We start from the raw sequence: 23,873 nt of genomic DNA on the forward strand, positions 1-23,873 counted from the left end.
TTTTATGTGTTGTTGGGACAACAACACACACACACACACACACAAAACACATTTATACACTTTTTTCTTTCGGTAATTCCACTCATTGCCGGAAACCCACACAAAACGCGCGCAGTAAGAGCGACGTAAACGTTATGTTGACGTTGGCGGCGTCAGTCGCACAATGGACGAGGTCGAAGAGCCAGTAGAACAGAGTCAGCAGTGCACAGGTAAAATATAATATTGCCAACAACTTAAATGTCACTGGTGAAAACAACCTGCATAGGTTCATGATGTCTGCACTACTGTCCTATACACAAACACACACAAACAAACACACACCTTCATCATCGTCATTAACCTGAGAACGCGCGGACCACGTTTCCTTCCGTAGTTACTGCGCGGACACCGACGTGCTCCCGTGAGCCGCGTGTGGATCGTGTTTTCTCGCGTACACTGCGTAAACCGCGCTTCCTCCTGTGCGCCTCTAAACCAGAACTAACACCAAGACTAAAACCAGGACTTATCCAGTCCAGGACTAAACCAGGTCTAAACCAGGACTAAACCAGAACTAAAACCAGAACTAAAACCAGGTCTAAACCAGGACTAAACCAGAACTAAAACCAGAACTAAAACCAGGTCTAAACCAGGACTAAACCAGAACTAAAACCAGGACTAAACCAGGACTAAACCAGAACTAAAACCAGAACTAAAACCAGGTCTAAACCAGGTCTAAACCAGGACCAAACCAGAACTAACACCAGGACTAAAACCAGGATTAACCCATTCCAGGACTAAACTAGGACTAAAGTAGGTCTAAACCAGGACTAAAACAAGGACTAAAACCAGTGATCTCATATATAAAGCATTTCTCTATCAATAATATTTTTAATATGGTTAAGGAAAGACTGGACTTTTTATTGTCTTTAAGTAGACAAAAGTTATTATGTTCAGATTTCCTCGTCTTTGCTACTTTACAGCAAACAGTTTCTTATTCATGGAGACTTGGGCTCAACAGCCAATTTGAAGAGATTTGTTAAACAATAAATTACTTTTTAAAGTCACTTTTTTTTGTTCTATATCAGTCTTTTGATCTGCCACAATAATGTAATAATGAATTTAAATGAAAATACCTCAAATTGAAGGCTTTTCTCAGCAATTTTTAGGTGATATTAAAATGAGATTAATTAGATTAATTAATTACAGATCATAATTAATTAATCTCTCAATTTTTTAATCGCATGACAGCACTAATATATATATATGTATATATATGTATATATATACATATATATATATATACATATATATATATATATATATATGTGTATATGTGTGTGTGTGTGTGTGTGTGTGTGTGTGTATATATATATATATATATACATACATACATACACACACACACACACACACACACATATATATATATATGTATATATATATATATTATATATATATATATATATATATATATATATATATATATATATATTATATATATATATATATATATATATATATAAAACTTCTTATCTAGTGGGAGTGTACTGCTTTACATAAATGTGAAGGACCACAGACAGTGTGTAGCTGAATTGTTGCTTCAGCTGTCATACGGGAGACACTTGTGGGGCTGTGAGTGGAGTTTCATGTGAGTGGTGCATAACAGCACGAGAGGATAGTGCTTGGTTTGTTTGTCCAGTAGAAAAGTTGGTAATAAACTACTGATGCTTTGCTCTAGTGACAGTGTAGTCTCAGACCTTGTGGTGTGGGAGCTGTCTGCTGCAGAGCTGGACTCCACGTCCACACTAAGAGAGGCCATGGCACTGACGGTCTCGGCCTCGTCCCTCTCTGACTGTCCCTGGGGACTGTCCAGCAGCATGTGTCCTGTGGACGGGGACAGGCTGTGCAGACAGGGCCAGTGTTTACCTAAGGGACACCACAGTCAGACCGTCTCACACATGACACACACTAGAGAAGTATTATGAAAGTGAACAAGCTGTTGCTTACTCTGGATGTCTATGACAGCCTCGAGTGACGAATACGCCTTTGGACAGGGCTGCTCCTGAGGCCACTGGAACGACTCACACTGACACACAGTAAAACACACACATAAAATCACTCAAAGAACAAATCAAATGTACTAAACAAATAGTAAGACAAGTGTACTGCTAATTGCTCTAAAGTGGTAGTTAAATGTTTCAACACTAGATGGCACCATGCTGTAGCAGAACCATGTACAATGTCAGTTAATATAGCTTTAAAATATATTATAAATAATAACAAACTGTTTTTACTAGTCTATTTATTTATTTATTCATTCATGCATAATGCTGCAGTAATGATAAAATGAAGACAGTATATTTTAAAAGAGTCAGTCCACGCTGCCCGCCTGGACTGAGGCAGTCTATATTTGTGTTATTTATTGTGTTATTACATATTAATCATTAATATTGTCCATGTTTAAGGGGGTCCTAATTGTTAGATTCTTATCTATTATTGTTATTGAAAAGTATTTTAAACTTCCAACAACAGAAGTAGAAGTCTTGCAGTGTCACAGAGTGGTGTCTCTGCCCTATTGTCAAAAGCAGTAGGGCAGTGGCAGGTGCTGTGTCTCACCGGCTCTCCCAGCAGCGCAGATACACACGCCTCCGAGGCGTCACAGATGGCAGTGAGGTCATGACCACCCTCCAGCGCCATGACAACCCGCCCACCAGCCAGACCCATCAGGAGCTGCGTCAGCTGACCGAAACCTGCCCACAAACAACACCCGCAATAATGTGGCACCCCATCACAAAACACATGAACCAGGCACCCTCACTGTGGTAAGCAGGTGTACTCACATTTAGCTGAGACTTTGTACCCCCCCAGAGGAGACTGATGTCCCTCCACTGCGTCAAAGCCTGCGGACACCAGCACCACATCAGGGCTGAAATGCTGGGCAATGGGCATCACCACACTCCTGAGATACAAATACAGAGTTAAAGTCAAGACTCATGTTGTTAAAAGCCTGTCGCTGCGGGAGGGCATCCCTACTTCTCACGTTGGAATCCTGTTACTTCACAGTTGAACACACTGTGATGTGGCTTTGTTCACAGCTTCACAGTGTGCTCACACTGCTTTACCTGTGTGTGTGCTCACAGACACATCACATTTGCAGAACACAGAGAAACTCAGTAGCACATCTACATGTGTGTGGACAGATCACCAGGCACTACATTCTCATTATGGTTTATGTCTTTGTTATTTTCATTTCATAAAGGTAGCAAATGCTTTAACAATGTGTTACAGCACATTTAACTCAATTTTGTACAGTCCTTTACCTAAAAGCAGTGAGGTACTCCACGTCCCCCATGGGTGGATCCACTCCTCCAGTCCATGCGATGTTTACATTGAAGCCCACACCTGCACCTGATCCCACCTGCAGAAATACTACTGTTACTACATGTTCATGTGAGAGTTACTACATGCTCATGTTTGTTACTACATGCTCATGTTTGTTACTACATGCTCATGTGTGCGTGAAGGAGGAGCAGGAACTGAAATAGCAGTACCTCCTCAGGGGCGCCGCTGCCAGGGAAGAAGTTCCCGTCATCGTATCGGTGCAGGGAGATGTAGAGGATGTTGGGGTCGCTGTAGAACGCCTGCTGGGTCCCGTTGCCATGGTGAATGTCCTGCAGCAAAGATGTGACTTTAGACCTCTCCCATGTTTTCCAAGCAGTTCATTGTAAAACTGCTTTTTATGGTGAGTATAAGCTGAGAGTTTACCCAGTCTACTATGAGGACTTTGCCCACTCCCAGTTTCTGTCGCAGTAACTTGGCAGTGATGGCAACTGAGTTGAAGAAGCAGAAGCCCCTGTGGTCAGATGATGATAACAGGTTATAAACCATCACAGAGTAAAGAACAGTATTAAAGGATGTACAGTAAGCGGTCCTTTGTACTGACATGGCAGTGGACTCCTCTGCATGGTGCCCTGGTGGTCGCACAACTGCAAAGCCATTCTGGTAAACACAACACAAAGACAGTTCAGAATATGTAATAAATCATTTGTACCTCACATAATGAAAGACAATAATTTATATGGCCTATAATATTATCTTTGTCTGTGGGCACTTAACAAACAATTGGTCATACATTTTTAAACAACATAATGCAAAACCCAGGAGCAGGTTAAAAAGTAAGACAAAGTACAGTTATAAAATCATCACTCAACAGTCTCATTGCTTTAACATATCCCTTAAACATTGTCTTTGTAACAGGGAACATTCCAGTAAGAGGGAAGTTTAAAAGAACTTAAACAGCAAACACCCAAAACACACATTACATGTGTAAAGTGCAGAGAGAATGTGTAGATTTCCTGTTTCTGTGAGCAGATGAAGGTCCCCTGGCCTTGTTCTGGCCCTGTGCCTTTAGATTTATTATTAGAGGAGCACAAAAACAGAGTGCACTTGTGTGTGTTTGTGTGTATGTTTGTGTGTGCTTGTGTATGTTTGTGTGTGTGTTACCTTGAGCTCCCCCGCTGCCACTCGAAAGGCCAGCTCAATGACAGAGCCCACTGCCATGCGCACGGCCGCTGAGGAGTGCATCTCATTCCACACTGTGTCACTGTCCACCTGTAGGGGGCAGTACAGGGTCAATGGAGACAGTTCATTTCAGCAATGCATTTCGTTTTTACACCAAGAGTGTGCTTGAATAAAGTACATACATGAGTGATTAACATTTACAAAATGTAAAGATAAATTTGTTGTTCTTTAAAGGATTGTGCAAAAAAAATTACTGCTGAGTAGTGGCCTGACTATAGTTAACTCCAGTTTCTCATTGCCTTTAGGTACTTCATGTTTGCCTTTAGTCCATTGGTTAACTTTTAGGATGTTGTTTGGTCCTGTTCTCACCTCAGTTCAACCCTAGTAATATTTATATAGATGCTGATTCAGACTTTCTTTGCAGGGTGACCTGATTTACTTGAAAATGTTCAAAATTACAAAACAAAATTATACAAAGATCTATAGTGAAAGTAACTTTGGTCATGTTGAGCAAAATGTTTAAAGGGGACATATTATGTAAAACTGAAGACCTTAATCTTAATCATGTGTTTCCTTCTCATTTACCCATTTTATCCAATTATGTATTTAGTGATTCATGCATCTTTATTCTCCTGAAATCAAGGCGCCAGTGCTGTAAAATTCCTGTTTTCATCAACCTTCCCCCCAATATGTGAATCAAAGGATTCAGAAGAGTTGCATAGCCATTTTGGCAAATCTATTGTTTGCTACTGTGTACTGCAGCTAATAGGCGGGGCTTTTGAAATACTCTGGCAGCGCTTTTCATCTGGATGTGTTCCACGGCAACGTACCGTAATGGGGCAGGAGGAAATAGCACCACAATTATTAAATTCAAATCAGTGCATTTGTTTATGAAATAAATAAATAAAATACAATAAAATAAAAAGTACATTTAGATCAATATTGCAATTAATTGCCCAAAACATAAAGTAATGATCCCCTGGTGTCAAAGATTAAAACTGTAGAGCAGAAAAAACATAAGGTAATAATTCTTTAAAAACATTATGCCAAGTCATTGCATCCTAAAGTGGTGCACTTCAGTATAAAAATGGCTTGAAAGAAATAGTTCAAGTAAAAACAGAGAGGAAACAACCAAAACACTCTCCACACTCTGTGGTGGAGCGTGGCAACAGCTGCCCTGGAGCTGCCTGAAGGAAATGTGGCTGCCTACAATAACCACTTGCATACCACATTCAAAGGCAACAAGAACATCCTTCCAATAACTGCTAATGTGAAAAGTCTCCGCTTTATGTAGTTTCAGTAGATGATGTCTCTTACCCCAATGCCGCCACAGGGGAGAACAGCATACATCTTCTGGCTGATTGGACCTGGACATTGGGAACACATGTTATGGATGAGTGTAAAGTGATGGCTGAGAGTCTGTCCCAGGCAGACAGGCAGAGGGGACTGTACCTAGCAGCTTCTTGTGGTCCAGTTTGTGGCGGTTGAGCGGGCTGGTGCCGTAGAGCAGAGTGTGGAACTCTGAATGGACCGTCTGGATCTCATCCAAAGACGCTTTCCTCCCACGGATCCTCTGCTCACACACACACACACACACACACAATGATGAGTAAAGCTATAACGCTTTTCCATTCGCACAAGACAGAGGAAAGCAACAGGCTCTTTGGCATTTGACTAAAATACCGAGAAACAGTATTTTCAGACAGATGGGACAGCATTATGCAATTATTATGCATTATTTAATCCTGCACTGAATGATATGTAGCAGTGGCTTTTAAAAGATGGATCCTTTGACATAAATAATAGTTTCAAATAAGTTTGTTTTCTCATAATACAGCATTTGTACATCAATGTCTTTAGCTTCATATAGAAATGATCACTATGTATGGATTTTGGGTTTGTGAAAAATCTTTCAATCATTTAAATCTGCCAGACAAATAATGGAGATATCTGACGACTACTGTAGCTGCTCATGTGCGTTAACAGAAGCAAAGTTGATGTAATAACAGACATTGTGGTGTGTACCTCACAGCGGCTCAGCAGGCCCGTCTCCTGCAGTCTGGACCAGATGCTCTGCACACGGCCCGCATGCTCCGGGTGGATGTGAGCGTTCCCACAGATACACTGGTGTTTCAGCATCAGACTGTCATAAACAAGCCCTGCACACACCAACAACAGAACCACATCTCACACTGCTCAACTACACTCATTAATGCTTTAATCCTCACTATTTCAGCGTTAACTGTAGTTTCTTTAAGAAAAAAGGAGAGCCAGCTTCATAATAACATCTCTAATCCACATATAATGCAGATATCAATAATCTCCTAATGCATCATAATGTACCTAGTCAGAGACTCAAGAGAGACAACGTTTAAGAACATACAATTATTGCAGGTAAAAGAGAGGTGGTACAAATGTACCTTATGTGTCTTAAAGGTTGTATGGAGGATTTTTTTTTGTTTCAAGTTGTCAATGATAGCATTATAGAGGTGCAGTAGCCTTGTAATTATGATGACCAAAAAAAAGAGAATAAAAATTCATCAACTCTGGATGTGGTGGGGCCAGCTAAACATTTGCCAATAGATAACGACATTGCCTCATTATCTGTGAGCTGACAGGCTGTCAATCAAACTCCCTACGTTTCTAGCGTAACTGACTTGCCTGCGCGCCGCCGGTACGTGGTTTGCGTACGCCTGTCACACAGTCCACAGACGCAAGACGCACAGACGCTGTTTACTTCACCAACGCAACAGTTCTTAGCGGCTTTTTTTGACCTATATCTTCCTCGCAGTTAGCACAAAGTTTGTTGCAATGGCAGACAAGAATCCAGGAGCAGTTAGCTGCAAAAGAAAGTCAGTTTTTGAGATTGCTGAAAGAAGAAGACAAGGGGAAAAGCAGCGAAGCCAAACTAAGGTGATTCTTATAGATTCATTCCAGCGATGGCGCAACTGAAGCAGACGCAGGGTCTAAAGACTGACGCATTGGTTGCCAAGTTACTCCTGGACAGGTCACTTCTGCTTATTATGAAAAGGTACTTTATTTCCAAGAGCTAGACAAACGTTTTTCAGGACACGAAAGCGATATCCTATGTCTGAAAACGTAATTTTCAAGGCAAAGAAAGAGTCCGCTTGCTGCTGCGTGTTGTAGCTAGTTCATTCGCACTGAATCTCCGCGCAACCTCTCTGCACCCCTTTCCTGCTCCTGTCCCCGCTGCCCGTTCCGCTCTTCCCCCTGCTCCTCACTTCTCCGGGCACGGAATCTCCGCGCACCGCTCCCCTCTCCTCTCTCCTCTCCTCTCTCCCTGCTCCGCTCTTCTCCCTGCTCCTCACTTCTCGTCCGCGAACGAAATGTCCGCACACCCGCTCCCCCCGCTCCTCACTTCTCCGTCTTGCCTAACCAACACTGTAGTTAGTTGTTTACAAGTCATGTGCAGCACCGGCTGTAAACAAACCTGTTTCTGGCGTAAGGAGGAGGCGGGAGGAGGCGTTTCTACGTAGGGAGCTGTAGGGGAGGGGGGGTGGTTTCACGCATGCGCAACATTTGAAAAAGGACAAACAGTCGCTGGATTTCTCGTTCCTTGGAAAATCCTCTATACAACCTTTAAGAAAGCCTAGGGAACATTCAGTTGCATTTAAGAATATCATGACATCTTAATAAACACATCAAAAACAATGACTCATGTAAAGGAAGAAATGAGTGACAAACAATAAATATGATTAAATAATGGTCTGTATTTCAGTCTACTTGGTTCACTTGAGATGTTGGACAGCACACTGTTAGCTCTCTGTTGCTAGGCAACAAGCCTTGTGGCGTATGTTAGCAGAGTTAAAGTGAAGGTGTCATCCAATCACAGTCCAGCTCCACAGGCAGCACACTGACCGGTGGTGAAGAGGTGCTTGATGGGATTGACAGTCGCTGTGGCGGGAGACGACTGCGTTCTACCCAGAGTTCTGTGGGGCAGCGCCGACTGGAACACTCCAACCTGCTGCAAGGCCTGATGGGAAAAAAGAGAAAGATATGAGTCATCATTGAAGCATTAATGAGAGCACACTTCATTCATTGGATTCCTGCAGAACTGAGTGGCCAGAATCATTTGACTCAGTGAAGTTTGTAGTCTATTTTATCCTCACTATAATATTTTGTAGAGGTGTGAGGTCTACTGACGTAAACACACTGTTCACACAATGCAACAACAAATGTGAACCACACTAGAACTGGATGAAGATGAAGCTGTGATTTTAACTAAATCTCTTTTTTACTTTACAACCATTTGCATCAAGTGTGTTGTACGTATGTATGCACATGACTAATCATCAAAGTGAATATAAGTAGTTTGGGAAACAGTGGCTTAGGGGACACATCCTGTCCACATGTGTCGTCCCACAGCTCTGTCTTCACACATTAGACACTGTTGTCCCCGCAGTCTGGGCTTCTAATGACCATCATCTTTTAGCCACTTTGACCGACTCCTCCTGCATCTCCACTTTTGTCTATATATAGCTGGCGTTGCTGTGGCCCTGCTGTGCTGGAGGTGACTCATCAGGAGTGGGTGGACAACTAAAAACGCACACAAACGCACACAAATACACACAAACACACAGCTCCACAGCGGTGCGTCCAGGGGTTGAGTCACCGCTTGATGATGTCACTGCCATGTGTCAAGCGTACAGCTGGACTGACAACCAACAGCGAGGCTTTCACACTTTTTAAATGTGCACTAATGACAAAAATGCTGCAGCACACATCTAGCATTTCTATTCAAATCCCCCCTCCTCTGCGAAATGTCAGCGCTCACTGCCGATGACTCACCCTCCACTCAAGGCGCACAAAAAGTACAAATTGATGATGGATTCTGAAGTCAGACAAATTCCTCTGGAGTCTGGCATTAAAGCAGTGTCATCAGCCAGGGCTATCAATGTAAATAAAGGTCCAAGAGTTGTGCTCAAAGTGCAGGTGTGGATATCAACTCTCCAAAAGAGCAGTGACAGTGAAGACATGAAGCATTCAACTATTAGGACTAATCAAGTGTTTGAGACAGGAGTTTAAAGGGTCTTTATTATGTTGTTTTCAGTTATAATGTTATAATAATGTTAAATTTAATGTTTCCTCATCAAAAACATACCCGGAGTTGTGTTTTGTTTCATTCACAGATGTTTTAACACACAAATCCTGCTTATTTAGGCTCTGTTCTACCTTGTGATGTCATATGGTAATATGGCTATGGTATGGTAATACTTCATACACCTTCTCTAGAATCATTTGGATAATTTAACCTCTAGAATTGATCATCTCTACTAGGGCTGTGCAAAAATATCAAAATATCGATATATCATGCCATTTAATGTGATACAGTATCATTATCGTGGTCTGCTGTATCGACATATCACCAAGAGTATTTTTTTGGTGTATTTTACTAAATTATTTTGTTACAGTGCTACAGTTTTGTAGCCCAGGTGGCGCCACCTAGTGCCTCTGCTCAATTTCATTTCTCTCCAGCAACTAGGTCTGGAATCGGAATACACTAGACAGTTCACAAAAACCTTGATTCATCAGCCAGTTTCACTTCGTAGAAACCGTAGAAACAGTTTAATTTCATAGAAACTGGCTGATGAATCAGGCTAACAGTGTTGTTGCTTGTTTAGAGGAAGGAAACTGATTTATGCGACACATTTGAATATTTTCACTGTTTTGATTATTAAAATGTGTGTGTTTCGTATTCATTTTGCACAAGAAGTGATTTAACAAAGACTTTAAGCATCACAGCCATGATTTAGCCATTATTTTTTATTGAACCGATTCTAATCGATCTGAAATATATATCGTACTGAATTGAAAGCGCACTGTATCGAGACATGTATCGCATTGTGACCTACGTATCGAGGTAGGTATCGTATTGGCAACTTCTTAATGATACCCAGCCCTAATCTCTACTGAACTGATGATGGTTATTAAAGATCGTACAAAAGTTGCTGGTAACTTGAAAACTAACACTGCATGACATCACAAGGTGGAACAGAGCATGTAGACAGACTAATAAACTAGGATTTCTCTAGCAAACATGTGTGAGTGAAACAAAATACAACTCTGGGTATGTTTTGAGAAGGTACCACAATTATAACATGGCTTAATGCTTACAGTCACAAGAGCCAGTTTTGTGTAATACAGGGTCTTTAAAGACTCTTCTAAATACATCAGTGATAATAAGGATTCAACATAGGAGACTTTGGCGTTGTAAACAATCCATAAAATGTAGATAAATCAGGGTTACTCAAACATGTGTGAAAGAAACAAAACACAACTCCAGGTATATTTTTGAGGAGATAACAACACTCTAACATGCCTAAAAGATCACAAGAATCAATTTTGCGTAGCATAGGACCTTTTCTTTGTCATCATTCTGAAAAATTAGGGCCATTGGATAGAAGCTGCATAAATTGTGAACTGATCTAAAGATATAAATAGTAGCGCTTTCATTTCCTCTTGTGAGAGCAGGGGTTAAAAATCCATAAAATAACCTAGCTAAAATGTATTTCACATGTAATGTATTTATGCCAAATGGACATCAAGTTCATCTATTTCTATTGGCTGTGCAACACGTTGGCTCTGTCAATCAAACTATGTCATGCATCATTAGTGCCTGTACTTTTCACAGTCCCCTCCACGCTCTCCATGTCAATGCTCTTCCTCAGAGATCTTGTCATTTAAATGTCAATTAGTCAGACTAGTAAATGCAACATGATGTGGCCGTCACTTTTCAATAGCCCTATTAAAACTATGCCTCTTCCTCCTGCCTTCAGCTCATGTGTCAATCAAACTGCGCCCACTCAACACCGATATATAAAGAATAGTTTGACTTTAAATTGGCTGCCATTTACGAACGGTTCCTATTAGCATTTTATATTATTCTGTTATGCATCAACTAAATTAACTGTGTGCAAGCCAACTGCCAAACTGACACAAAGAAGCAAAAGTGAGTGGCATGTTGTGGGTAAACAGGACCTTTTTTGGCTTTCAGGAAATCAAACAGTATAACTCTGTGTTGAGCGGCAGCATTATCCATAGTGACACAAGGACTTAACTGCTCAACTTGTAGAGCGTTTCAGTTAATAGCAGGGCTGCACAATATGTCGCAGTCAAAACAAATTTCAAATTGAGTTGGAGAGATTATCAAATTGCAAAACGAATGTACACTACAAACAACAATCTATACTGTCTATATGTCTTTTATAGAAAGATCTCATTGTACCTACAGTTTAAATATCTATAAACATGGGATTTTTGTAATAGTTTTGCAGGTCATATCCCAGTCTTTGCTCAAATACTAATGCCCCAGAAGTTGACAATGTTACAATGTGCACACAATTCAGCTTTTTAAACATACTTCACAGAACTGTATCGCAATTACAACAGTCACCAGAAAAATCGCTTGTTTTGAATTTGTGCAGCCCTTTTTTAAAGCTTCAGTGTGCAAGTGTAATCAACTCAGAACATGCACAATAGGTCAAATCCCCCAGCTAAGGTGATAAAGCCTAGCACAAGACCATGGAAATGGGTCCCTGAACAGTGCCCACTGCTCCTGAGGAGATGCCCCAGTGACATTGAAGAATGGGTCAAATGCAGAGGGCAAACCTCCCTACGGGAACCATAAAGTGTACCTTAACCTTAATTCCTTCCGTTAGAAGCAGCTCACTGTACCTCACCGAGCTGGAGGCTATGTGCAATACAATCAATACATTTTCTTTTTGACTGTGTATGCTACCAGAATATACTTCTATTTTAACAGGCCTAACCAGCATCCCTTTGACTCATGTATACAAACAGAACGAAAATTGTATTGGCTGTTTCTAAAAAAAAGAATGTATTTATCACAATAACAGACAGTTGTGGGAGGGTGAGAATCACCTGAAGGAGCGGGCCGACGCGTTTCAGATGAGTCACAACACTAGCGCACAACTGCCTCTGCCATGGAGCTTAAGAGTGAGGCTGGGAGCAGCAGAGGTGGGCTGCTGATGCACAGCGTGATTCATCCCCTGTGTTTATGACGCGGCGTAAACACAAGCTTTGTTGTTTTAACAATGGACAAATGACGCCTCAATAAGTGCGAGCGCAGTTGGGAATCAAATAGAGCTAACCCATATCGCCACTACCATCTTTTTTATGAGGTGATTTGTAGAGTGTAACTGCTATCATAAACCTGGGTTGGATGCAATAAAGCAAAGTCAAGATGAGCTGTAACAAGAGTGTGATAAAGAAAAATTAAAAAGACATTTTATTGATAGGAGGTAAAATAAATAGGACTGATTCAGAGTGAGTTTTTGTCTTGCTCCAGGAGATATTGTATAAAGTCAAAATATGTCTGCTGCATGACGTTTCATCTAATTTTGAAGTGTTTTACTGTCTGATAATCAGGAAGTACATATTAGCATGCTAGTTGTTGTTACTGCAAACTCAGCTCTGGTCTGCTGAGGGTTGTCAAAAGAGCTTATAAACTCAAAGCGGTGCATAATTACGATGCTCAGAATGCATAAAGTAAGTGAAGAAACTGTTTAAAAAGATCTAGTTATATTTTTCATGTTTTTAAGAATGCAAAAATCAGGTACCTTTGATCTTACTTGAAAGCTTGGATGCTATTAAGCTGATGTGATTAAAGTAACATTATCTTTTGCTTATGGGCCAGCGTGCTTGTCCTGAACAGTCCTGCAGTACTGCATTATGGCGAGAGCGCCACACACCTGATTGTAGCCTCTCTCATCTTCATCGCCCTCCCTCAGCTGGATGACATCATCATCCTCTTCCTCCTCATCCAGCTCGCTCTCCGTGCTCTCTCCTTTCACGTGCACACTCCCTCGCTCCTCCTCGCCCTTCACATGCACGCCCAGTCGCTCTGAGGAGGGCATGCTCTCGTCAGACCCGTCCTTCTGTAGCCTGAAAACAACAGAGCCAGTGCAATAAGTTCACAATTTAAACAACAACTTCCTTTGATAAACAGCTCTGCATAAATATTTTGTCAAGAAATCTTATTGTTTGACATGCTAAGACCATATTTATTATCAGTGTCTCTATTATAGACACCTATGTGTGTTTAGAAAAAATCTGAAATAGTATAAAACTACACAATTAACAACCGTACCTGTAAAGCCTGGGCTCGGCATCATCCTCCTGCATGTCATTGGTCTCTGTTAGCTCCTCCTCTGTTTCTTCGGGATGTGTGGGTGGAGGCCTGGGAAGCTCCGCCCCCTTGGACAACATCTAAGAACACACAGTCACTATATGTTATGGTATCTAGGGTATGCCTGTATGGTGAGTCTTTTTGCTGTTTAGTGAGGGTTGTACCTTGTAGTGTTTCTCCAGGAAGTGCTGGTGTTGCTGTTGGACCACGAGCTGCTGCAGGGCCTGGGGCGACTGGGGCAGGGGGGCGCTCTGTGTGCGGGATAAGGGCCGGTGTCGAGGCAGCTTGTTGACAGGACGCATGCTGCTGGACACACCTCGCTCAGCTGTAACCAACGGTGACTGGTTGTACATAGGGACTGTGAGCATAGAGACACATTTACTATGTACAGTTCTTTGTCTGACAACATGAGGAGGTGTTTAAGTGAGTGTGTATGTACCAGCGAGCATGGCATTCTGCTGCCGGGCTTGTTCCAGCAGTAACACGTGTTGCAACAAAGAGGAATGGGTAGAATGGGAGCTTGGGGGTGGAGTCTCTACGTCATGGCCAACCCCTGAAAAATATTTTTTAAATATTTTGTAGATAACACTTAAAATGTGTGTTATTAAGTCCTTGCATGTGTTTTAATGAATAACATTATATAAGTTTCAGTACCTCCAGGTAGTGAGGACGTGGAAAGAAACTTTCCTGTTAGAGCCCCGCCCCCTCGTAGTGATTGGATGGCTTGACGCTCTGCTTCCTGTTGAGCCGTCAATTTTTGTGATGCCTGGAGAACGAAGATAAAAGTTATTCATATTAGTAGTTTTCAGTCATGTTTCTATTTCACAACAGGACAAATAATATTGGCAGTCTATCTAGCCAGCCCCTTACAAAAACTTCATTGAAAAAATGTGTTTTAAAATAATAAAGTCAAGTTCTCACCACTGCCTACAGCAGTGTAGATGAAAGCCTTAGAGCAGTAACAGTGTTTTTAATTTGACCAGGACAGTATTATGACATCACTTGAGTTTCAGAGTTCAAATGGTTTGCACCCTAAGCATTAGGCCTGACATCACTTTAAAGAGATCAGCTGCTAAACAATGTATTCTTTGCATCACCAGAACAATCTGTGTGCCAAATGAAGACATCCAAAACATATGGGCGCCTGACAATGCATATGGTGGGCCATATTTGCAGACAGTTTGTGCATATTGAGCCTATAGAAGAGAGTGTGTGGGAGCATACGTGTGAAAGAGACTCACCGTGATATGTGTGTTGGCAGGGAGTCCCAGGGAAATATTGGGCAACGAGGGGGATGTGTACAGACTCAAAGGACTCAATGTCCCATCAGCCCCTAGCGTCTGGTGCAGAGATCTCAGCTGTAGGCACATCACCATACATTCATGTTGTTAGTGTATATAATTATTTTACATTCACATTTACTGTTTTGATATGTTATAATATCTGTATATTACTCCTTGGCAAACCTCTCGGTGGGTCATTTTTATAGTCCATATATGTGCAAATTATAAATTTTTTGTTGGTAAAGTCTTAAATTTGTCATAAATGTGTTTACATAAACAATCATAAAAGAGCATGTGTGTACCTCCGTTTGAATGTTTGGGACAGATCCCGTGTTGCCGTTGGCGATGGCTGAGTTGGAGCTGTTGGGGCTGCTGGGACCTGAACCAGGAGCGCTGTTACACAGAGACGACACTGGAGAGAAACACAAAAATAACACATTTTTAAAATCCACAACACAACCCTGGAAAATCTAATAAAGTGAGATCTGAGACTTGAACTCATTGAGGTTAATGTGCCTGTGTTAATGTTTTGGTAATGAGTTCCAGTATAATTCAGAAATCTGGCACTCTCTAACATTCAGAAGCAAAGTAGTGTTGGATATGAACAGAGAAATCAATATTAATAAATACTTACCAGATATTTCTATGGCTCTTTTCTTGAATGTACTGATGACTGTTCCATCTTTCCTGCGGAGTAGCGGAGAGCTCCGGCGTTCTGCAACTTTCTGCTTCAACCGGGAGCGCACTTTGAGGTTTGGCTCGGACACTAAAAGTAAAATACAGAAAATAAGATAAAAGAATTGCCATTGGTGTCACTTATGTAATCCTATTAGGATTTATTCGTTCGCCAAGTTTTCAGGAGGTATTGTAACTTCTTTTACTTCTGCCAGCGTTAAGCCGGATACGATGTGTAACCAACTTTGGCTGCCAGACCTTGTTGGCAGATTGTTCACCAGATGAGCTGCTATAGTATCCTTGATTCAATGAGACTAAATCAGGCTTTTATCTATTTGTAGGATTGTAGTAGGATGTAGATTAAAAGGCTGTTTACACTTCAGTTATTAAGTTTATGAGGTCAGGCTAATGGGTGACCGCAGTACCTAATACTAGTGGGCTATTTAGGCTAATGACAAAAAAGGTAAAATATTGAAAGTGCTATCCAAACTTTCATTTACAGATTGTGGATTGCAGCTCCAATGTGATTTTTTTTGTTATTTAAATAATAAATAAAACCAAAAAAAGTTGAGGTTTAGTACTCCTGAATACATATCTAAATACTCTGAGAGGCCAATACCTGTCTTGCGGAGTGGGAAGTCATCTTTGCCCTCATAGTTGCCCAGCAGAGGGGGCAGTTTGTAGGACGGGGGAGTTCCTGGGGTGTTGCTCTGTGGAGGTGAGCCCTGCTCCAGTGATGGGTGCTGGCCTCCCCTGTGAACACATAAAAATACTTTTACTTTAATATGGGGACAAATGCATGTATGTGTAAGGCTTAAACGTTACTATCACAGTGTTGACAACAGAACTGCACTCGCATGTACAGGCACAACAAGACAAAGCAGGTTAAACTAGTTGCTAGAACAATAGTAATGCAGCAGTCTCTGGAGCTCAGCCTCAGCATCCTAAAGCCATTTCCTTCATTTCCTAGAATGCATTTAGTGTTATTTCCTGTTTCTATGAATGTGGACATTTTGTGTGCATCGCTGTTTTATTGCTGTCCTGTATTGCTGCAGTGTGGGGATGTGGTGCAAGAGCTCTGAAGGTCTGACAGTGAATGGTGCCATTGTGTTTGATGTTTCAGATCAGTGACACACTTCCACTTTTTGTTTATGTGAGAAAGCTAAAATAAGCCTGCTCCAATGGACCCATAGTATGGAGTACATTACTCACATTCTTTTAGTCACTGCACGAGCAATTATCATTGAAAACTCTTTTTTTTGAAAACAGGAAGTTTGCTACTGTATACTATACTGAAAAGGAGATGTCTAGTACTACACTTTTTTTGAACACTGTGTTCATAATGAACTTCTCACCAGCATTTTGGAGAGAAGGAATGGTTGAGTCCACCAGGGCCAGGCTCTTTCTTATTGAGGAGGAACTCCTGCAGCTTCAGCTTGACCTCTGTGCTGGCAATAGCACCTAGAAGACCAGAGGAGAGACGTGTAGGCTGGGGTGGACGGTGTGACACAGGCCTGTATGAGCTAAAGGCAGGAGTAGGCCTACTCTCTTTGCCCTTCTCCTTGTTCCTGAGCAGAAGCAGCTGCTGCTCCAGCCTCTGTTTCTCCTGCTCCTCGTGCCTCTGCTGCTCCAGCTTCCTCTTCTGCTCCAGCTCCTGCTGACGCTTGGCTGCCAGAAGTTCCTGCTGTTGCTGAGGCACACAACAGAGCCATGTGTTTATAATGAGCGATGTGATCCAATGACACATACAATACAGCATTGAAGATTAAGGCTAGTTTAAGGCTAGCACATCAGTTAATTCATATACTTGAAGACCAAAAGCACCAAAGCCATTTTGAAGCCAAATACAGGGCCAGGGCAAACTTAGCATTTTAGAAGGTTTGTGAACATCTTGAATGTTAATGGTAAAGTTGTGTGACACAAGTACTACATCTCTACTGAATACTGTATATAATAAGTGAGACAGTGGACAATGTGGCAGGGGCAGTACCTTGAGGTGCTCCTGTAGCTGCACTTCATGTTGTCTGGTCAGAACTTCGTGTTTCTTCTGAAACTCGGCGAACAGCAGCTGTTTCTGAAGCTCCTGCTGCTGTTTGAGGAGGACCAGTTCCTGTTGGAGCTGCTGTTCTCTCAGGGCTGTGTCCACGGCTGTGCTGCTCCCAGACAGAGAGCTTGGCCTGGGCTCTGTGCGCAGGTCCACTGGGCCTCCTGCTCCTGCCGGCCCCTCTCCCTGACCCCCACCTGGAACATAGAGTGCACTCAGGAACTCTCCTACGCACCATTATTTGTGCTGTCCATAAATAAGAGTTTCCTTAATTCACATTTGGAAGGCACCTACAGTGTAGTGCTGTAAAAACTACTTACATTCTGTCTCAGGACACAGGACTAATGTTTCAGATGTCTAAACTCCTAATGAAAAATTCATTCAATATTAAGTGTGTTACAAAATCAGCCTCCCAAGATTATAATAATCAGACAGTAATTATTACAGTGTAGTTTACAGCTGATTATTAGTTTGTACCTAGACGAAGGTACATATCTCTACAGTTCATCATGAACTGAATAAGTCCACAGACAAGCCCAAGTCATGCTTGTCTGAAAGAGAAAGTGGAGCTGTGCCGTGTTCACATATAATTATGATCAAGTGCACAGAGAGCCATTCTCTGTGACCACATTAAGCAGCTCCTGCAGCACCCACTCACTCACTCTTTTATTTCATTCTTTTGTTGCTATAAAAGTGAGTGGAAGAAAATGACATGTAATGATAGCTTTTTGTAAACAGCTCAAAATGTCCGGAACAAAATGCGAAACACTTGACTGCAGCGCTCACTAAAATAATTTCTTTTTATGCATGTGTCGTTTACTGTATTGAAGCCTTAATCAAACAGCAACAACTACATGTTACTTATCTTTAAAACACACACACAAAAACTCCATCAAAGACAAATGTATATTAAAAACAGTTCTAATCTGATAAAAAGTATAGGTTTGCGATATGGCGAAAAAAAAATTTTTGCAGTCCATATTGTAGCTGAAATATGGCATAAAATGTGAAGTTAACCTGTAACTGTGAATCTGTAGCCCTCCTATTTTTTGGGCTGGAACAAAAGATTGCATTTAAGCAAAGAAGCTTGTAATGAGGTTCAAAACATTACTCTGACAGTTTTCATATGGATCTTTCAGTTATTGTCGTTCTCTTACTCAAATACAGAGTCATACACAAACAGCACACAAATACGTGTATTTGTGTGCTGTCTCCCCATTGCTGGTTGTTAGTGTCTGAAGAGCAGTTGGACTGGTACTCACCAGTGTCTCCAGGCACTCCTCTCTGCTCTCCAGCTGCTCCGACCAGACTGTGCATGCTGGACGGGAGGCCGCTCTTCACCTCCACTGTAACACAGAGCACAGAGAGTTGTGTGACATCACTTCATTCACATGAGCTGCCATCGTGCTCAAGTACACCCAGTCCTCACACCTAAATATAGCATGTGTCTCTGCATTAGCACAACGCACAATTTGAAATACTATAGTGCTACTGTTATCCCCTAACACAGTTTAAGACACTCATATAAATTGACTAAATCGACAGACTTTTTCCTATATTTAAGACTAAATAGGAGGTGTTATGCTATGCTTTGCTTTGACCAAAGCAGCATGGTATACAGAATTTGTAAATTCAACATTATCTGACAGTTGATATTTTCTCTATTATTCAATCATGATAAGTGTATGGAATTGCCCTCATAGATGACACACACACACACACACACACACACAGAGGGTCTGTCAATACACATAAATTATGCATAAATTATGCACTATTATTTTACATATAAAACCAATACAAATTGCGATGGACTAAATTCATAGCTCTGTATGTGTTCATAGCTTTGCAATGAAACAAGGCTGTGGATAAAAATCATTGCCAATTTCTATGTAAATGTATTTTTTGTATGCAAAGCAGTGCACAATAAATTAACCAAGAGAATGCCTTCACACCATGGCTAAAACTAGACACAAAAAGCATAGCATATTATAAGCTAAGAATATAGCACTGCCCAGCAACACACAATCAGCCATCTTTAATACATTATTTAATTAATTGATTAATACATTTATTTCCTGGCTGCTTGTGTAAATTCTATGATGCTTCAGTGATGTTAAGCTAAACAATTGACAAGAACACTGGACTATGCCCTCTTTAGATAATTATTGGGGAACTTCATCATCGTCATCGTAAATGGACAAAGGAAGTAGGAGCATTCAATCGACTGTGAATACAATTTACAAGTGTTAGTGTTCCAGTGTTCTAGTGAGTGTGAATGTAAGTGCAGCCGCCTGTGCCTGGTGACAAGCACAACGCGCCTCACGCTGATGTGGATCTGTGGCACCACTTGAGCTAATCACTACAAGAGATTAATATTGATCTGCTGCTCAGACCCCGGAGAGCTGTGAGCTGACACGGTGGAAACCACATGGAGCAAATCAAACAACACTGTTCAACGTATCTATTACTAAGGCTCAAAGGTTTGGGTAAAAATATCAAATAGATGTTTGTTGTAATTAGACGTGTGACTTATGGTTAGAAATCAAGAATCAGTTCAAAGAGGACAATGTAAATACATCCAGAAGCATTTGCATTTGAGATAAGACTGAAATATAATGAACAGCTAAACTAATACAAGCATGCCTTGTCTTTTACAATGTGTTTGTAAACTACAGGGTCAGCAGGTTTTTACACAGTACGTTCCCTTGGAGACAGGATATTTTATTTGTTTGTTGTGGATAATATATTACCTCAGCCTATAACTGCAGCCTTTGGAATTTGCTAATTTTAGCTATTCAAACTGTGCAATCCTGTACTATTATAACTCAAACAATAACATACAGGCAATTTATAAAAACTCAGGTCCAATGATTGGTTGGTTGATTGATCAATTATGTGTTTGCAAATTGTAACTAAACCCACTTGGCACAGTCACTGTATTTTTGTAAAGGCTAAAAAAATGCAGGGAAAAGCAAAATTCACAATCTGTAAAACGCTTTATATGTGCAGGAATGAATGATGCTATTCAGTGAAATGTTTAAAGCTGTCTTGATATTATGGTTGTGGTGATTAACATTAGGGCCTGCTAGGTGTCGGTTTCTCGATATTATCAGCCAAAAGGTCAAAATCTTTATGGCTGATATTTCATGTGAGTATTTTATAAATTATTATCCTGCAACTCCATGACACTGTCCTTCTGTCACAAAGGATTTTTCCTGCCATGTTATTCATGTTATACGTATATGTCTGTAGATGCATAACGAAATGTGCTCTGGGCATCTTAATGGTGCAAAATGTTAATATGATAATGGTTGATTATTCATGAGGTTGCTAAACAATTCAAAGTTTAAATTGTCAATGCTGGTATGGCAGAAAATCCACATTTATGCAATTCGGGTCTGCACACAGTTGCTGCTAACAGAGACTAGATTACAACTAGATTACACAAATTATATAACTATGGCATCAATACTGTGTATTAGTAAACATTATCACACATTTATGATTTGTGCATTTGCCCATCCCCTCCTCCTCCTCCTCCACCGCATCACACTGACCACTTCATCATATTCTGGATATTTTCCCAGTATTCCTGCAATAACTCGTTTCAGAGTCACTCAGATCGGAAGTTCTCAATCAGCTTAGTCTCTCCAATCAGCTTACAGTGATCACTGTACATGTATATGTACAGTAGTAAGGCAGTCCTGGCCACAGTGACGTCAAATGCATTATTTTCTCTCAGCGCAGGGGGGCAATGGGTCAGGAGGCTGCAGGCAGATTAGCACATATCCACAGGCCAAGGAGAAGGGCTGCCCATTACTCTAGTCTCACCATGGTACTCCAGCTGAACCCACTACCCCACAATGTGGCACCCAAACCCTATTAGAGGACCTTTGACCTTTTTATACAAAGCGGAGCGCTGTTGTTTAAAGACAGACAGAGAGCTCACTGGAAACTAAGCCAATCAAGTGCAGGCAGCCAAAGTAAGAACGATAAGCTAATTAGTGCTAATCAAAGAGGCATGTGAACAGAAGACAATATGTCCGCTTTACAATGGTTTTAAATGTGAAACCACAGCTCAGACATGACCTTTGACCGTGACATGATTCAGGCTCACTTCACTTGTATGAACTGAACGCAAGGTATCAGTCAATGAGTCTGAGATAAAAAATACAGAACTTAACATAACTTAAGCATAAAGAAAAGCTGCACTGGAAATGTATTATACATATAGTCAGTGCTATAACTGTATTATCAAATAAGAAAAAAAATGCAAAAAAACAAAACAAAAAACAAACACAATATTTATTAAAAATGCAATACTCCTCAATGCTTCATGCTCAAGTTAAAATCACCACTCCTCCAAGTTTCTTATCCTGCTATGGCCTCTCTTCTATTCTATCCCCTCCACAGTCAAGAGGCATTATGACTTCACTTCATACATCCAATGAAAGGGCAACTCAAGAGCCGCAGTCCCGTAGAGCTTTAAGTTTACTCTGTTATGATGGTTTACTTCAGTTGAAAAAGTTCCTCCGAAGCCTGAAAAAGTGCAAGGAGATGGGAATAAACGATCTAAGTGTGTGCGGCGGGCCCTCGTATCCAAATGACCTAAACAAATATAGTGGCGTTTGAGAGTGACGCACGTGTCCTCCGCTCTACTACAACACACACACTGTCCGGGCCCTGGCGCAAGTGTGTGTGCGCGTTTGGCAAGCATGCAGCATTCCTCAACAGCCAGCGTCTGACGTCAAAGCAGGGACATTTATAGTCTGGTAAACACACACACAGTTAGTTACAAGCAGGGCTAATGTTCTAAGTTGATCGTATAATGAGACTCCTAACGGACTCTTCTCTTGCAGTGAGGAGGTATCCAAGGAAAGGAAAAAAGATATATTGTGTTCGGATAGTTTCAGTTGGTCTAGTCAGTTAAACTAGAAAAACTCAATAATTATTTGATGTTTTAGCTAATCTACAGTGTGTTTAGTTTAATCTCATGGAGCTGGAGTGTTGATAATGTGCAAGAACAATGCACATTAAATTCTACACTTCTAATGTCTTTTTTTCTTTCTGTAAAATATAACCACTATTTTCAGATTGGCTGTTATTTTGGGCAGAGAGTCGTGTGTAAAAATATACTTGAAAATAGATATTTAGAAACCTTGACTGATTTAGACTGACTAGGTGTATCATTTAGCACAAGCAATAGATTAGGTTAGCATTTATACATATTTTACAAGCATGATAGGCCAATGAGATGGGACATGCTCATCTTATAAAACTCATTTAAAGGGTTTGGGAAACAACAAGGAAGCAAGCTATTGTTTTGTTAGGGCTGGGAACCAACTTTACTTTTCCAACTGAGGTTATTTTTGGTGTCAACCTTTTACATGTTGCTTCATTACACTGCCAACTCTAGGCCTGTCACAATAATTACTATATCTAGTTATCATTTAATATGTGTTAGAGGGAACAATCATTTTTAGGGTTAATATTTATCGTGGAGATTTTCTTTGGATTAGTGGTGAACTTTTAGTTTGTCTCTGTTCTGCGATAAGATTTGAGCTGTAGACGTTTGAATAAATAGTTTTTATGACTCATATACACAAAATAACTACTGTGCTTCATTCTGCTATTTTTTATTGCAATTTGTGTTTTTTAACCATATTGTACATTTAGAAAAGTTTTGGGGGATAATTCTACTTCAGGGTTATTGGGTTAGAGGGGCATAAATTCGTTTTAGTACTATTGTTTGTTGTACAACGATATATTGCACTTCAAAATTTGTCATTGTGACAGGCCTTGGCATCTCTAAAGCTCAATCAGGGATCAAAATACCATTGTTTTAAGTGCACATTGACAATGCTTTTGAAACCTTTAATATCATGTTTTAAATGTTGATTTACTTGAGACGAGACTAAACTTTAGACCTACTAATATTTATACCAGTATCTATCAATACATGTAAACATTCAGAAAGTCCAGTGATGTTAACCAAACTAACAAGACCACCAATCAGAGTTACTTGGTATGCAAAGAACGTATTAAACATGTCTGGTGTTTATAAAGACGGGGAATGCTAACGCTGTGGTGACATCAGCCTCTGGTCTTATTGTCTCAATGTCACTTGTTTACATTACACTATTCCTGAGGTCAGATGCTATTTTCTCATAAAGACGACCACTGGAACGCACTGCATGGA

The 23,873-nt window shown here is 40.8% G+C and overlaps 1 protein-coding gene across 3 annotated transcripts in view; it reads right to left on the bottom strand.

The window, feature by feature from the left end:
• hdac5 (histone deacetylase 5) overlaps positions 1-23,873 on the bottom strand; it is a 51,159-nt gene that overhangs the window by 4,893 nt on the left and 22,393 nt on the right. For 2 of the 3 annotated variants that reach the window (XM_020927275.2, XM_055152258.1), the window contains 25 exons: positions 18,934-19,017; positions 17,618-17,868; positions 16,983-17,317; positions 16,247-16,380; positions 15,587-15,718; positions 15,255-15,364; positions 14,911-15,027; positions 14,324-14,435; positions 14,109-14,222; positions 13,834-14,027; positions 13,631-13,749; positions 13,233-13,425; positions 8,380-8,494; positions 6,526-6,659; positions 5,953-6,073; positions 5,818-5,867; positions 4,483-4,590; positions 3,923-3,978; positions 3,745-3,832; positions 3,531-3,650; positions 3,300-3,397; positions 2,820-2,938; positions 2,596-2,729; positions 1,987-2,065; positions 1,737-1,905 (listed from right to left, as the gene is read on the bottom strand). In XM_020927275.2, coding sequence (XP_020782934.1) covers positions 1,737-1,905; positions 1,987-2,065; positions 2,596-2,729; positions 2,820-2,938; positions 3,300-3,397; positions 3,531-3,650; positions 3,745-3,832; positions 3,923-3,978; positions 4,483-4,590; positions 5,818-5,867; positions 5,953-6,073; positions 6,526-6,659; positions 8,380-8,494; positions 13,233-13,425; positions 13,631-13,749; positions 13,834-14,027; positions 14,109-14,222; positions 14,324-14,435; positions 14,911-15,027; positions 15,255-15,364; positions 15,587-15,718; positions 16,247-16,380; positions 16,983-17,317; positions 17,618-17,868; positions 18,934-19,017 — 3,286 coding nt within the window. The remainder of the gene's footprint in view (positions 1-1,736; positions 1,906-1,986; positions 2,066-2,595; positions 2,730-2,819; positions 2,939-3,299; positions 3,398-3,530; positions 3,651-3,744; positions 3,833-3,922; positions 3,979-4,482; positions 4,591-5,817; positions 5,868-5,952; positions 6,074-6,525; positions 6,660-8,379; positions 8,495-13,232; positions 13,426-13,630; positions 13,750-13,833; positions 14,028-14,108; positions 14,223-14,323; positions 14,436-14,910; positions 15,028-15,254; positions 15,365-15,586; positions 15,719-16,246; positions 16,381-16,982; positions 17,318-17,617; positions 17,869-18,933; positions 19,018-23,873) is intronic. The other variant, XM_020927276.2, reaches the window with a different exon arrangement.

Source organism: Boleophthalmus pectinirostris, unplaced genomic scaffold, assembly GCF_026225935.1.
Source record: "Boleophthalmus pectinirostris isolate CB_2022bp ecotype Guang Dong unplaced genomic scaffold, ASM2622593v1 HiC_scaffold_17, whole genome shotgun sequence".
Classification (NCBI taxonomy): Eukaryota; Metazoa; Chordata; class Actinopteri; order Gobiiformes; family Gobiidae; genus Boleophthalmus; species Boleophthalmus pectinirostris.